General features: G+C 30.5%; 1 protein-coding gene across 1 annotated transcript; it reads right to left on the bottom strand.

Annotated features, from left to right (window-relative positions):
• Window positions 1-8,152: 8,152 nt before the first annotated feature.
• LOC132724757 (leucine-rich repeat-containing protein 74B-like) lies at window positions 8,153-15,519 on the bottom strand. The gene is made up of 12 exons (XM_060709714.1): window positions 15,369-15,519; window positions 14,593-14,810; window positions 14,159-14,266; window positions 13,837-13,930; window positions 13,455-13,504; window positions 12,668-12,749; window positions 12,107-12,192; window positions 11,224-11,418; window positions 10,645-10,740; window positions 9,743-10,006; window positions 9,147-9,232; window positions 8,153-8,815 (listed from the first exon to the last, which is right to left on the bottom strand). The coding sequence occupies exons 1-12, from the start codon at window positions 15,376-15,378 to the stop codon at window positions 8,656-8,658; spliced, it is 1,449 nt and encodes a 482-aa protein (XP_060565697.1). The 5' UTR covers window positions 15,379-15,519; the 3' UTR covers window positions 8,153-8,655.
• Window positions 15,520-16,507: the final 988 nt, after the last annotated feature.

Below are 16,507 nucleotides of genomic sequence, written 5' to 3'. Positions count from 1 at the left end.
GGCAGAGTTATGTCCCTTTCACTTTGAAAATAATATAGATACATCTTAGGAATAAGCAGTTTAAGTTTGAATTTGGTCATGGTTCAATGATTTTAGACAAACTTTTTCCTGAATGTTGGAAAAATTTTGAACTTTCAGTTTCACCACTCATTCTTTTAGCCATTATTTTGGCTACTAATATGTTATATGCTATTTCTAAAAGGTTAAGACTGAATAATTTCAGTGCCTTGAACATTGTATGGAAATGGTTTGTGTTAACATTGAAAAGTTTTAAGGGCTTTGAACTTAAAATGAAAAAAATAATTAATGCACCATCTGAAATTTTGGCTGCATGCGGGGGCATCCGTGGCATGATGACACATTTCTAGTATTATCATTCATTTGCAGATATGCCTGAATGTATTCTATGATCTCTATTTTTAAAGCAGTCCATGATAATATATAGGATGTTATGGTCAGTTAGCCAGCAGATTGGACCGTGGCCTAGTGGTTAAGGTTGTTGACTTCAAATCACTTGCCCCTCACCACTGTGGGTTTGAATCCCTACGGGGACTTTGGATTCTTTCATGTGAGTAAGCTATCCAGCTAGCTTACTGAACGCCTGTGGTTCTACTCAGGTGCCCGTACGTGCCTGAAATAATGCGCGGAAGGGCACCTGAGGTCTTCCTCCACCAGTAAAGCTGGAACGTCGGGATATGACCTATACTGTGTTGGTGTGACGTAAAACCCAAAACAAACAAACAAAAAATGCTGAATTTATGTTAAATGTCAAAGTTTATGATATATTCTATATTATGTATGTTATTAAAGCAAATAACAAAAAAATCATATTTAATATAAAAGCATGATGTTTTTTTTAGATATTCTTGTTTTAAGCAAATGGGGAATCGCTGTGTGATTGTTTTGCTGATTATATTAAGTGATGTTTTAGTTTCCATAGCTTTTGAGTTAATTTTACAGGAAAAAATACAACAGGGTGGTATGAAGTTTCATATGTTGTTAAAGTTACTATTAATTAAGGTAATAAGTTGAGATTTTATGATATATACAATATCTATCATGTCAAGTAATTTAATGGTTAATTCTCTATATAAATTATATAAAAAAAGCATTTGTGATAATGAAAAATCAGTGCCATTACAAGATTTTACATATTTGACGTCAGATTTTGCAGCAATTATTTATCCATTTTGTATAAAATTAATATTTCAAGTTGTTTTCTTTGTTTTATTATATTTTTTTACAAAAATCTATTTTATGCTAAGCTTATCTATGTATCTACCATATTTGTTCAAACTGCATCATGTGAAGATATGAAAAAATAGAGTTGTAAGTTTGTCAAAGAATTCTATTGTTTTTTTGTTTTTTTTTTATTTTGTTTTTTAACTTTAACATCAAGAATATTTTTTTTGGTGCCTGCATTTTATAAGGTAGGAAACATTTTGCATTTTGTATACTTGTAAATGGATACAACAAAATGATTTTTTATGACTATGTATTTTAATAGTTCCTGTTGATATTATTTTGTTCTTTTCTGTCTGTACGTTACACTTAAAGTACCTATAGAAACTTAATATGAGCCGTGTCATGACAAAACAAACATAGTGCGTTTGCGGCCAGCATGGATCCAGACAAGCCTGCGCATCCATGCAGTCTGATCAGGATCCATGCTGTTCAGAACACACTATGATATTGACTGATATCTTAGGTCTTTGTATGTAACTATCTTGGAGTGAAGATCACTGACAGAAACTGATTTTTGTCTTATTTTTCTCATTATTTTGCAGTGCTATAAAGTAGCATTATGGAGAGATCATCAATATCACCAATATTCTTATTTTTAGTTCTGTTTTACATTTTATGACAAGTTAGATAACTCAAAGTTAGGTAACTTAAGAAACCTATATCCTTTTATAATGACAATGCAACAAATATTATTTTTGATGTATATTTTTTAACTATAAGGCTTCCAGAATAGAAATGTGCTAGGGCTTTAAATGTAGAGAACATTACTTAGAGATTTCAGAACAGATTTCTGTCTTTATTCAGAGGTGTTTATTGATTTGATTACGCAATTAAAACTGTGCAATAAGACGTATAAGATTTATAAGTGCAAATCTTAAGATTATGAATTTCAAGGTTATTTATTTTAATGCTAAACTTGCCAATAATTGTATGTTGTTTTTTCTAGGAGATAGGTTATTAAAGGTCATGTATGTGTTCAAGGAGGCCTTTTTCCTCGTTATATTTATGTTATCAAACTGCTGATATTTTTGTTGGTTTATATATATATGTAATGCAGCAGTATCATGTTAAAATATTGGATAAATATAATGAATATATTTTAATGCATTGAAAAAATGATTAGTGCAATCTGTAAGGTTATTTGACATAACTGAAAAAGAATCAAGCTGACATTTTAGAGATATATATTTTTGTTAAATGTTAAAGCTGCATGGTTCCAGATGAGCCAAAATAATTCAAGAAAATCAAACTTCAAACAATCAAAACTGTAATAAAGTTTTAGGAAACTTTTAAAGATTCCAGATTCAAATAATGTATTGTGCAATTAAAGACTGATTTGCAGTATTTATCACCATATTTCTAGTATTTGACTATGATAGTAATTTTTGTATATTTTGACCTCTTTTAGTACTTTACATAGACTGTGAGTGCTGTTTGTGATGTGGAAATTACTTTTGATCATTTCTGAATAAATATTTTAATTTTAGACACATTTTCAAAATATTCATCAAAATTAGCATGAATCTTGAGGCATGTTGCTTTAAAATCAAACTAAAAAAAATAGTGGGACACTGTCAATTTAATTACATAATTATTTTAAATACAATGAAGTGCAATCAATAAAAAAATAATGTCAATTGCATGTTAATGTAAAATGGATTTAAATCTTCGATATATATATAGTTGTTTTCTTTGTTATAATTATGTTTTTCATATTATCAAATTTATTTTAGTTTTTGTTTTTTTTTCAGGGGTGGGGGGGGGAATCCTAGCTGTTATTTGTAAGTCAATTTGAATAAGTCATTTAATTTTTTCTATAGAAATGCATACAACATACATTAACAAAGGTTGGTCAGTGGTTTGTAATTTTACGATAGTCATTGCAATGGTTAATGGATAATAAATTGATCAGTGCATTTACTATACTTGTCTTTGAATTTATATTAGTCAGTGCTTTTAAAATGGTTGCTACATTTATATTGGCCAGTGGATTTGTAGTTCTCAGTGAATTTATATTAGTCAGTGCTTGTATAGTGGTCAGAGCATTTTATATTGGCATTTTTCCATGGTTGGTGCATTTATATTAATCAGTGTATTTTCAGTGATCAGGCAACATGATTGGTTTAAATGTGGCAAGTGAAAGATATGTCATTAAAACAAATTTTATTTTACATACAACATTTACAGTGATGGTAACAACGAACACTTCATTGCAAAGTCAATGAGGTTAACAAAGCATACTTCATTGCAGACATTAAGATTTACAAAAACACCTCATTTCAGAATCATAAAGGTTAACAACAAACACTTAATTTCAAAGTCATTAAGGTTAACAACAAACACTTCATTTCAAAGTCAATAAGGTTAACAACGAACACTTCATTTCAAAGTCATTAAGGTTGTCAACGAACACTTCATTTCAAAGTCATTAAGGTTATCAACGAACACTTCATTTCAAAGTCATTAGGGTTAACCACGAACACTTCATTTCAAAGTCATTAAGGTTAACAACAAACACTTCATTTCCAAGTCAATAAGGTTAACAAAGAACACTTCATTTCAAAGTCATTAAGGTTGTCAACGAACACTTCATTTCAAAGTCATTAAGGTTATCAACGAACACTTCATTTCAAAGTCATTAGGGTTAACAACGAACACTTCATTTCAAAGTCATTAAGGTTCACAACAAACACTTCATTTCAAAGTCATTAAGGTTATCAAAGAAAACTTCATATCAAAGTCATTAAGGTTAACAATGAACACTTCATTTCAAAGTCATTTAGGTTAACAAGGAACACTTCATTTCAAAGTCTTTAAGGTTTTCAATGAACACTTCATTTCAAAGTCATTAAGGTTATCAACAAACACTTCATTTCAAAGTCATTAAGGTTAACAACGAACACTTCATATCAAAGTCATTAAGGTTATCAATGAACACTTCATATCAAAGTCATTAAGGTTATCAACGAACAATTCATTTCAAAGTCATTAAGGTTAACAACAAACACTTCATTTCAAAGTCATTAAGGTAATCAACGAACACTTCATTTCAAAGTCATTAAGTATAACAAGGAACACTTCATTTCAAAGTCATTAAGGTTAACAACGAACACTTCATATCAAAGTTATTAAGGTTAACAACAAACACTTCATTTCAAAGTCATTAAGGTTACTCTAACAACATACTCTTCTTTGCAAAGTCATTAAGATTTGCAACTAAAACTTCATTGCCAAGTCATTAAGGTATATGTTACAATTACCACTTCATTTCAAAATCATTAAGGTAATGAACACTTCATATCAGAATCATTAAGGTTAACAACGAAGACTTCATTTCAAAGTCATTATATATTTTATATAGCCATATTCTTGAAAACAAAAAAATTTAAGCCTCGTGACGACAAAACCAACGTTATGCATTTGTGACCATCATGGATCGAGACCAGCCTGCGCATCCGCGTAGTCTGATCAGGAGCCATGCTGTTTGCTATCAGTTTCTCTACTTGAAATAGGGTTGGTAAGCGAACAGCGATCCTGATTAGACTACTTGGATGCACATGCTGGTCTGGATCCATGCTGGTCGCAAATGTATAACGTTGGTTTTGACGCGGTTCATTTGTATTGTCCCGAAAATGAAAGTACTCCGGCAAAATAAAAATCTAGTGTAAATAAAAAGTGGCTATACGTTGAAGTGTTAAATATCAAGCTGAAATAATATGTGCCAAATGTTATTGTGGGTTTGTAGTTTAGAGTGCTAATGGTTTTACACAGTAATTTTTTATGTTCTGCAATTTAACATATGCTCTCTTTTTATTTTATTATTTATGAATTTATAAAGTTTTTTTGACCATGACTATTTAGATAAAGAATTGTGCTTGAAATATTGCATTGAAAATATATACTATACAATTTGTATGTTATTTATATAGACAGTGCTAAAATTTTGTTATTTATACCCCCTGTTAAGAATTTCTTAATGTCTATTTTTCTTTCACTTATATCGTTTTGGGAAATAAAGTTTTCATAGAAGATAAACAAGTTTTTCCCCTTCTTTGTTTTCTTTTATCTACTCATAGTTTGGTCAGGATATGTTATCACATATTACTGTTCTTGTGCTTATATAAACTTATTTTTTAGGAATGTTAAAGTGACATTATGCTCATATTTTCATAGTCAAATTGAGCTGAATTGACTTTATATTTCAAAAGATTAACTGACAAAATAGTGTTTGACCAACAGTTGTTATTGGAAAATGTTTTGAATAAAATTATAAATCTGCCTAAAATCTAAAAAGACTGCCCCACTCTTTTTATAAACTAAGTGTTACATGTAAATTCTAATGGATATTTACAGCAATTTCGTTGGGATCTCTGCGTTATTTATTGTTTATGCAAACTTAATTATTAAATAAAAAGGAATTATGGCAAAATGAAAACTTATTTTATATTCACCCATTTACTCATTATATACCCTTGGATGGGCATAATGTCACTTTAAGATATGTTATCAAAGTTAAGTAATATTTTTAAGTTAGTCCCTTTTTGGTGTTGATACTGGACGATCTGTCCAAAATCTTGTCTCAATAAGTCTGTATCCTATTATTATTTGAAAATCTTTAAAAGTTAAGTTTATGAAATTTCATGAAAAAGTGGCAATATGGATAAAATATACATACGGTAATGTCTTGCTTTTAAAATCACCGTGGGTAAGCAACTTTTATCATGTGACAACAAAAGTGAACGTACACTGCCAAAATAGCTCGGTTAAGGTAAGTTTTTTAGTGATTATTTTTCTGTCCAGATGATTTGAATTATGCAACATAGCCTACCGACTGCGGCAGTTCAGATGCTTTCAGTTTTGTCTAACGTTTTGTATTTTATGAGAACATTCAAACAATATTTGCGAATTGCCGATGACAACAACCTCACACTATTGTGTAAAAATGTTGATGAAAACTTAATAAATGATATGCATGTCAGTTCTTAGTAAAATTTCAGGTCTTAAAGTATGTAAAAGTATGTTTTAATGAAAAAAGAACTGGTTTCCTGCTGTCATTTTTTTTGTATTTATTTATATTTATAACTTGATAAACTTACAGAAATGTCAACGTACACATACAGTCACATACTGTGGGGCTATTATGGATTCGCTTTGTAGCGGTGGTTGGTCGGTCCGTCTCCATTTTTGTGTCCGCTTTATAACTCCTATACCAATTGAAGGATTTTCTTTAAACTTAGCTCAAATGTTCACCTCAACAAGGGGATGTGCAGAACCCATGTTACCCATGTGTCAGCTCAAGGTCAAGGTCACAATTGAAGGTCAAATATCAAACAATCAAATATTACTTAATATGTCGTGTCCGCTCTGTAAGTCCAACACATATTGAAGGATTTTCTTCAAACTTGGCTCAAATGTTCACCTAAACAAGGGGATGTGCAGAACCCATGTTGCCCATGTGTCAGCTCAAGGTCAAGGTCACAATTGAAGGTCAAATATCAAACACAATCAAATATTACACAGTATGTCGTGTCCGCTATGTAGGTCCTACACTATTTGAAGGATTTTCTTCAAACTTGGCTCAAAGTTATGCCCCTTTTTAAGTCTTCAAATTTACATACAATCAAATATTAGACAATATGTCGTGTCCTCTCTATAATTCCTATACTAATGAAAGAATTTTCTTCAAACTTTACTCAAATGTCACCTCAACAAGGTTATGTGCAGAATCTATGTCACCTTTGTGCCTGCTAAAGTTGAAGGTCACACTTTAAGGTAAAAAAATGACTTAGAAAATGTTCTAAAATTTTAACATGTACTTGAATATTTATGAAACTAGCACAGGTATTTGCTTGAAACTTAAAAGAAGGTCAAAAATTGACTTATAAATAAAATGTTTAGTACATGAAAGGTTATTTGTAGCTGTTCCGAACATTATTTGATAATATATATTTATACTATTACCTGTACAATTAGTCTTTTTTCACTGAAGATAATTTCTTTTTATGTATTTGTGCCACTAAAGTTATTCCCTTAACCACCTTTCTAAGTCGTCTTCTGTCAAGGACATTGGTGGGGGTATGAATCGCATTCAGTGATAATTCTAGTTAAAAACAGATTTTCCTATATAGAGCCTTTGTAGACTGACTGATTTCTTAACTATATGATTTAAAGACTTCAACGATTTACTGATGTCAAAGACACCAAGCTAAAAAATAGTTAAGTTTTTTCTATTTTCCAAATGGAACCTTTATTCATTGCCTTTAATATTTATGAAGGAAACGTTGGCATCTAGCTTGCTTGTCCATTGTTTCATATAACATATAATCACAAACACTGGACCAGATGTGATGAAACTATCATTTAAGCAATGACTTTGGTATTTTCATGCTGACCATTTAGAAACCCGACATGTTATTATAGCGGTAACAGCACTATCATGGTCCTGCTATATGTCCCTACGTCAAGCCTGTGGTTGTTGCACTTACAAAAAGAGTTTTAGAAACGGGTATGTCATTTACTTAAACAAATGAGTTAAGATAATGAGATTTACAAAAAAAGACGGCAGTACATTACTTCTTTGAATTTCGTAACATCAAACTTTGGGTTGCTATGGTAACGGGAATTTTTCTCGAAATGTACAGTTCTTTGTGTCTTGTTAACTATTTAAGAGTTTAAGACTGCTTTCTTCATCTTGAGATCTATAACAAAGTTAACAGATCTAAAACTCATAGTAGTTTAAGCATAATTCTTATTTCCTACTTACTTACTTACTTGTATGCACTGACCGTTACTCGATGGGAAAATAAGGTTTAGTGGCAATAGCCATGCGCGAAGTACCCCGGAAATGCAAGGTGGTGGCCAATGCAAACTCATTTAAAAGGACAATAAAACAGTTGAGGACACATTTATTTCACACAATATATTGAATAAAGCATTTAATGCAAAAAACTATACACAGAGATATATACAAAAGTTTAGAAATATAACAATAGAAGCAGGCTTACAGGGAAAGCGCACTTTATAAATAAATACTGTAATCATTTTTAAGTTATCATTTTTCAATATTTTTCTATGTTTGAATGCACTAAATTTATCAGCCTTTGTATCTGAACGGTGGCCAGTGTTATTGTAACCTTAATATGATGCTTTTAAAATAAACAAATTATTTTTACTTAACATATTTTACTATTTAGTGTCAAACATTCTTTAACAACGAAATATTTTTGAAAACAATGCAGTTTCCTTTTTACAACAGAATTCATTTGGACCGATGCCTTTAAAACAATGAAAAAATTTTAAAGTTATACATGTAACTATTTAGTGGTCAATTTTTCTTTGGAAACTCGAGTTAGGAAGGCGCAGATTTGGGGAAATTTTGATTTTCTTGCATTAATATTAATATTTTATTATTCAATGGCCTGTATTTGGTGTTAGACTAAGACGTAATCGGACCATTTCTCTAAGCTGTTCCAGTTTATCAAAATGTTTATAATGTTTGAGGTCAACGTCTGCTTCCCGCTGAAGTTTGGTCACACGCCTCACGTGCTCCTTGTATTTTGTCATCAGTTCCCTGAAATCATTAGTAATTTGGTAAATAATTAGAAAAATTTGATTTTATAATACTTATAATGTTAATAGCCTTTTTGGTCCCTTGAAAGTTAACGTGTTTTTGATATAGGTCTAATGTACGTTTGTAATAATAAAGAGTTATCAATAAATACGTTTGATGTGTTTTAGTTCATTACACAATGTTCTCAATAATAGCCAAATACAATATGACAAAATCATATTAACTGTTTAATCAAAGAATAAATACGAGCTTTTTATAAATTCTTTTGTTGCTTAATCGATCAGATAGTATGACCTTATTTTTATAACTCAATGAGACAAAGAAATTATACATGAAATCCACTTGTCCGTCTTTGTTTATATCTAGCTTTTCCATCAGTATGTCAAGAGATCGTCTGCTCAGTGGAACGTCAATTTCCTGAAAACACATCACAATAATAAATGGCCATGATCTGTACAGTAAAACAGGTCATTCCGTTCTAATAGCTTTCAATAGTATAAACGATTAAGAGGAGTTTCAATTGAACATACTCTAATGCATTCGCCTGAAAAAAAGAAACGGAGTTTATTCTGAGCTGTAATTGAAAAAAGACGCTTTTGATTGAAAATGAATATGAAAATCCTTGTCGTTGTATACGTTTCATAGATTTTAAAAAATCAATTTTCAAATATATTTAGTATTCTTTTAATGTCATCAAATTCCTATACTTTTTATAGGTGATGCTTAAACACAGCAACGTTTGGGTTTTGGTTTTTTTTCAATTATAGGTTCAGCCGAATTTATGTTTAAATGGTAACTTCTGTTTCAGTCGGTGCTACGGGGCATCCAACGTACTTGCATTACATTTTCCGCCAAAAGTGCATACTCGAACTGTGTTAGCGGACCTTTTCGTTTTCATTTGACCATAAATAACAAAATTTCTCATACCGACAATCCTCTGTTTAATTCCTCCCGTGATAACGTGTCACTGTTGTCTTTATCCAAGTTCTTCATCAGATCAATCAATCTTAGGTTCTTTGTCTTCACACATTCAAACAATATAGTAACTGGATCATCTGTATCCAAAACCACTGGATTGTCTCCCTTCCTCAGATCATCGTGACGTAACAGGTTACCATGCGTTACATACAGTGGTCGAATGTGTTGAACTTTTTTTAAAAGTGTAACAAAGTCGTTGTCAACTGACACGTCCTGTAGATTTAATACAAGTATATGTTTTATTGTCTGGTTCAGATTGTTTTTAATAGAGCAAAATTTTATAACAATTTCCCTTTAAAGCTGCATGCCTCCAAATAAGCCAAATTATTTTAAGTAAATCAAACTTAAAAAAATTTACTACGAATTTAAAAAAAGTAGATCTACTAAGACAAAATGACCCCTATGGGCTTCCGTAGATTTAAGTACTTATTTACATGTTGTTAATGATTTAAAATGTATTATATGATTAAATATACTGATTTTGCGGTATTTATCAACATATTATTGCTGTGTGACCAACGCAATAAGGGCTATTTTCGCATATTTTGGCCAGTTTCTGGTAATTAAAATTACTTTCTTAGTTCACTTCACAATATTTTCCTTTAAAATACATTTTATAATTTTCATGAAAATGCTGCTTTTACGAGTATAATGGTGCCAAAAACTCATATAATGTTTATAATTTTATTTTGAAAAAAAAAAAAAAAAAAAAAAAAAAAAAACAATCAGAGATACTATTGTAAAAAAATAATTCATACGTAAAAACAACATTCAAAAGCGCAACTACCTACAAAATGCAAGCATTCACAATAGCTGAACAATATAGAATATGGATATAGAATATATCTCACCGACATGTCAAGAGTGGTCAGACTCTTACATCTATCATCTAATACTGCTCGCAATATGGACATTGCACCGTCCGTTGTTATAGGATTGAATCCTATCTGTTAAAGAAAATTGGTTTTCCTCATTAATTTGAATTTGTCAGTAAGGAAATTTGAACGTGTAAATAAGAAAATCTTTATCATGTAGTTTTGTGTACTTTATTTATTATATCTAGAATCTACTCGTTGCAAATAGTAATATCGTTGACGTAGGTTGGACTCTAATTTAGTGCTTGTCTTTAAAACTCCAATGTGCAATCATTGTTATACAATATTATAATTTAAGTATAATAGTCAAAGGAAATACTTATTTAATCATGCTTAGGTCAAAAGGTGAAAAAATGTGCAGTCTGATCGGGACTCGAGCCAGGGACCCTCGGAATACCGTTCCGCGGCTCTCCCGACTTAGCTATCCGGCCGATTTTACATCATGTTCTCTAAATAGTGAACAGTTCTGAACTGTACGTGACACTAATACGGATGCCCAAATAAAAAATAATCAAATAAATACATTGTTATATTTTAATACGTATAAAGGCAAACCTTTAGAGTTTTCAGAATCTTGTTTTTTACCAGACCACGTAATAGCAGTTTAAATGCATCAAAATTTACTCTGTTTGACGACAGGTCGAGTTCTGTAAGTGTTCTGTTGACTTTTAATGTTTTTCCCATCTCGTGACATCCTTCTAATCCGAAACCGTTCCAGCTCAATCTTAACACCTCAAGTGTATTGTTATTCTAAAAAACAAAGATGGGATATAAGACCATTGGTCCATACACACTTAAAGAACTTTAAAAATATATATGTACAAGTTCAGTTCAGGTATATAGGTTTAAACTACTGTATATGTATTGTGTGACAAGTCCTTAACATGAATTGTTAACTTTCTGGCATGCTTCTTGGCAAACCATCTTGTCATATCATAAACCTTTACCAATTGACCAATTAAAGAAATTGTAAGGAAATATTAATTTGTGTTCAACTTTGTTATCATTAAAAAGAAGACAGCAAGCAATATGTTTTGTTATAATTAATCTAATGTTATTTATTTACCTTATTGTTACTGAACCATTTAATTGATAATTTTTAGATATGGATATGTCCTTTATTGCAAACTCATTTTTACTTATATAGTTCGGGTAATATTTGCTGGGCACTCTCTTTGGAGTAACGAAGTAGTTTATCTCGAGGAAATAAAAATCTGTGACGTCAAACACTTGAAGCCCATGCTTTGATCCGTCGAGATAATAACTAACGGCAAACATTTCCCGACAATTTGAAGCACTAAGTTGTAAATTCATATTGACACCAACTGTTCATTTGTAAATACCTTTTACAAAAGCAAATAGTGCATTGAGATAATGAAAATATTAAAAAAAAGGCAAGTGGGAGATAGCATTGATTAAATAGTTTTTATTTCTATACCTGCAAACCATGACAAAGTTCGATTGCCCCCTGCTGTCGGAGATGGTTCCAGCTGATATCGAAATGTATCAAAGTCCTATTGTGCTCTGAAGGGAAAATAGACGGTGACATGAACATTAATCAAAGACATTGGCAAATCGTTGTCACAAATCAGCAAAAGTTTAAACATCATATTGGAATCAGAAGTAATGTTTGGTTAGAATAGATAATGGCTCGATATTAATGTCAGAAAGACACATTCTTATTGACAAATTCTCTAAGATAACAGATATTTCAGAATTCATGATTGTCTGTTGTCATGTTCGCATCAATGCATCAATACATATTTATAGTGAAATGGAACTATCTTGGGCAAATTAATAAATTGTTTATACCACAAAGAATATGTACCAAAATGATTAGTAATATACGTATGGTTGTAGCGTTAGGTTTTGGTGATATTGAGCGAAACCTGCACATATATGTTTGGTTATACAGAAATTTATCTTAGTTATATACTTATAACTGAAGGTTTTAATTTCGAATTCAAATCTGTAAATGTTTGTTGGTCAAATTACTTACCAAGAGCTTTCCCAAAGTTTTCTCCGGCCGATTCTCCAAATGAATTTCGACTGATGATAAGCTCTTGTATTGTGTTGTTTTCCTGAAAATAGTTGGCAAAATATGTTTATTAGTTGTTTATTGTATTTGTTTTTGGTTGAAATTCTATAATAACAGGCAATCATGGCAACAGTATAAAATAAATGGTTTTGCTCAAATATAATGGAACGGCAGTTTATAAACAAGCAAACTGTAACATATATGTATGTATAATATTAATATGATTGCATAAACTCATCCAAATGCGTGTGTTTATCAATTTTTTTTTTGACATTTCACGTTTCCTTCTTTGCATTTTTTATGAATCATTTAAGAGAAAAGTCATTCGGCTGTTAAATGATATTTACCATCGCAAACTTGATCAAAACCTTTCAAAACAATGAATACTTTAACACAAAATAGTCCCATTTTGTAAAAGAATGTTGTACAACTGGTCACCTTCAAAAATTCTTCAACAATATGCTGATGTCAAATTATCTTTAATAGGTTCTATATCATTTCGTTGGGTTTCGCAAATAAATATTAAATTGAGACATTACTGGTATGACGGAAACTGTAAAGAAGGACATTGAAAAAGTAGTTTTGTATTTTATTGTGCGTCATAATACCCTTCTTCGATAATAATAGATGAATTAATAATAGGTATTTTGTCATTAGTTCTGCTGTAAAAATTTATCTTATGTACGGGAAAATAATTGTCAACATAATTTGAGAAAAGAATTGTTAAAATTTATATATGTATTATTACTTCGATTATTTCAGCTAGAAAACGAGAATCTTCGTCCTTAAACCCATTGCCTGAAAAGAAGAAAAAGCATCTCCATTTGATTAAATTACGTAAATTATGTTTTAACAAAGACAACAATAATTTTCGTTTCGTCTGAAATTTTATCACATATTTCACAATATTTTGATTGAACATGTTCTTTCTAAAGCAGATGAATAACTTACAATGAAATTATCAGAATTAGTTTTCTGCTCAAAGTAAAAACGCAATAATGCCAGCTCTTAACTCCTTATCAGTACAGTTTACTTGCATATAGATATTTGTAAATAAATTTGTTTGGCATATCTTTTGCAAAATATGTTGTACTTATATCTGACGAAATAATGAAGTAAAAGCATAATACCTGAGATATTTAACTTTTTAATTGTTTGATTATTAATGAACACGCTGGATATCAGTTTCGCTCCTTTGGAATTAAAGAAATTGTTGGATAGATTCTGAAAAACAAATTAAATTCAAACTATTAATTGTTAATTTGAAAAAAAAAGAATTCAAAATGAGAATAACCTGTAAATTATATAAAGTAATTCTAATAAGTCTTATTTTAGCAGCATTTTGTTACTGTAGCTTTCTGAAACATTGAGTACTTTAATCAAGTTGTTATCTCTGTTTTATAGTTCAAAGAAATAAGTGGTCAGAATTATTATAAACTGGTTCAGACTTACAATGTCCGTTATTGAAACATTCTCTTCCAGCATTTCTAGAATATATTCAAGGCCGTCAATCGAAATCCCAATTGAGGAAAGGTCTACAACTTGAACCACTTTGTTCACCTGAAAATTTATATGTCGACGTTTATAGTTTTTTCATTTTATTACTATTATTATTGTCAGCATTATTATTATTAAATTTTTGTTATTAGTGTTATTATCATTGTATTAAAATATACTTTTCTTTATCTCTCCCTTTTCTCTTTACAAAATTGCGTGAAAAAGTGTATAAAACGTACACTTTCATTCTATGAAATAAGTATCTAAACTGAAATAAACTGAAACGCAACTTAAGACCACCTTATTAAACAAACAACTTACCTTGTTAAACAGCTTTTATTTAATGCAATCTGATATCAATGTACAGAAAAGGGTAGTGTTGTTCTTACCACAAGTGCTGTAGCCATTGCTTTGGCACCGATATCACCGATAGCATGGTTTTGTAGTGGTACCTTTACTGTAGTCAAGTGTCTATACAAGAATGTTGATGGTGTAACTTTGAACAGAATACAAGCTTTCAAATATATTCTTTGACAAACATCATTTGTCGTGTTGATATCTGGCGTCTGTTCTTCGTCGTCATCACAATCTAGTAAGGTGTCTTCTTCTGATATGCAAAATAAATAATATATGAGCAGAGCCATGTCAAAAATCAACATAGTGCGTTTGCGACCAGCATTCGCGCAGTCTGATCAGGATCCATGCTGTTCGCTTACAAACACTATTACAAGTAGAGAAACTGATAGCAATCATCATGAATCCTGATCAGACTGTGCGGATGCGCTGGCTGGTCTGGATCCATGCTGGTCGCAAACGTACCATGTTGGTTTTGTCGTGACACGGCTCATATCATGTATGTACGTTTGACTAGTACTAAATAGTTTTCGTATTTTCTGTTTGTTTGATTTTCTTCTAAAATATGTTATATTTGCTTGTTGTTGGTTTGTTGTTCTACAGCATATAATACTCGTAACATTTTCTATAAAAATATTAGTTGATTTTGATTTAAAAAGTTTTAATGCCTTTCAAAGTTATCAATATACCGGTAAGTTTAGGATTTATTTATGACTGTCATTCAATTCTATTTTATTTAATTGCTACTGTTATGTTATAAAAATACATTGATAAATATTAAATAGGTAATAAAAACTGAAAAAATATGTACCTGTAATCATTATTGTGTGCTTTTTACTCTGTAATTCATATTTTATTTACTAATTTAATCCAGCTTCAATTTATTGCTTCAAAATGAATAAGGATGCTGCTCCATTAAACTATTTTAAATGCATTTCAAGTTAATATATTGATGTTGTGCATGGGCGACGGTCTATGTTAATGGTGCGATATGTTTTGTGTGAAGTTTTAAGCAAACATCATTATACAAATCAATGTTTTATAATAAAATCTAACAACTTCTCTGTAAAATCAATGTTCTTTATATTTACATTTCCATATTTAAAGTCCATGTCGATACTTCCTTTTAAAAGGGTAATTTTTTAATTGTCCCTGGTGTATCAATGCACAACTGATATATTACGCCATGCTCTTCAAATACAATATTAATCCACAATTTGCTGTGTTTTGCAACAAAAAAGTAACAGTATAAATATGGAAACCATAGTTATAAATCATGTTAAGTGTTGGAAGCACTATAATGAAACCATATTTATTACAAAAACGTTATTGTTGGTGTAGTTGCTTTTGCAGCAATGTTGTTCATAACCATGTTCACTTAATGTGCATAGAATGACGCCATTAATTTTTATGTTTTTACAAAATATATTTGCACATTTAAATGATTGAGTATGACCGTACAAGGTATTTATACGATGAATCAATGTCACTATCAATAAGAACGCTTGATGTGTTTAATTAGATAGATAAATTATTACTCAACAAACAATTTAAACAAAATTTGTTAATGTTATGATATAAAAAGTTAGATAGATAGACTCCTTTATTCCCTCCATTGATGAAGAGCTGCTGTGTACATGATACAAATATTGTTACAATTTCTACTTTGGGGAATCTTTTCACAATAATGTTATCATTGGTCATTGCTCTTTAGGGCAAAATCAACTGAATAATGTTGAAAGTGTTACTTTTTATCAGGTAAAGATTCCAGAATAGTCACTTAAAAACCTGAATTTCAACCATTACTTTAATATAAAGAGAAAAAGATCAGTATCTGAGCAATAAATAAGTAAAAAGAGAATAAATTACCAAGTCGCATTCTACATTAATTTGATCATATTGAAATGCTTTAATATTTAAAATTTGTTTATTGTACGAAGTGTAGAAAAT

Source organism: Ruditapes philippinarum, unplaced genomic scaffold (assembly GCF_026571515.1).
Source record: "Ruditapes philippinarum isolate M1 unplaced genomic scaffold, ASM2657151v2 ctg1068_1_1_1_1, whole genome shotgun sequence".
Taxonomy (NCBI): Eukaryota; Metazoa; Mollusca; class Bivalvia; order Venerida; family Veneridae; genus Ruditapes; species Ruditapes philippinarum.
This window is presented reverse-complemented; position numbering and strand designations above follow the sequence as displayed.

What these genes read in the sequence shown, in the direction of transcription:
- LOC132724757 (XM_060709714.1), bottom strand. An exon ending in TTCTAGCTGAAATAATCGAA is followed by an intron (nt 12,750 to 13,454) that starts GTAATAATACAT and finishes AACTATTTTCAG; the next exon opens with GAAAACAACACAATACAAGA. An exon ending in AATTAAACAGAGGATTGTCG is followed by an intron (nt 9,233 to 9,742) that starts GTATGAGAAATT and finishes ATGTGTTTTCAG; the next exon opens with GAAATTGACGTTCCACTGAG.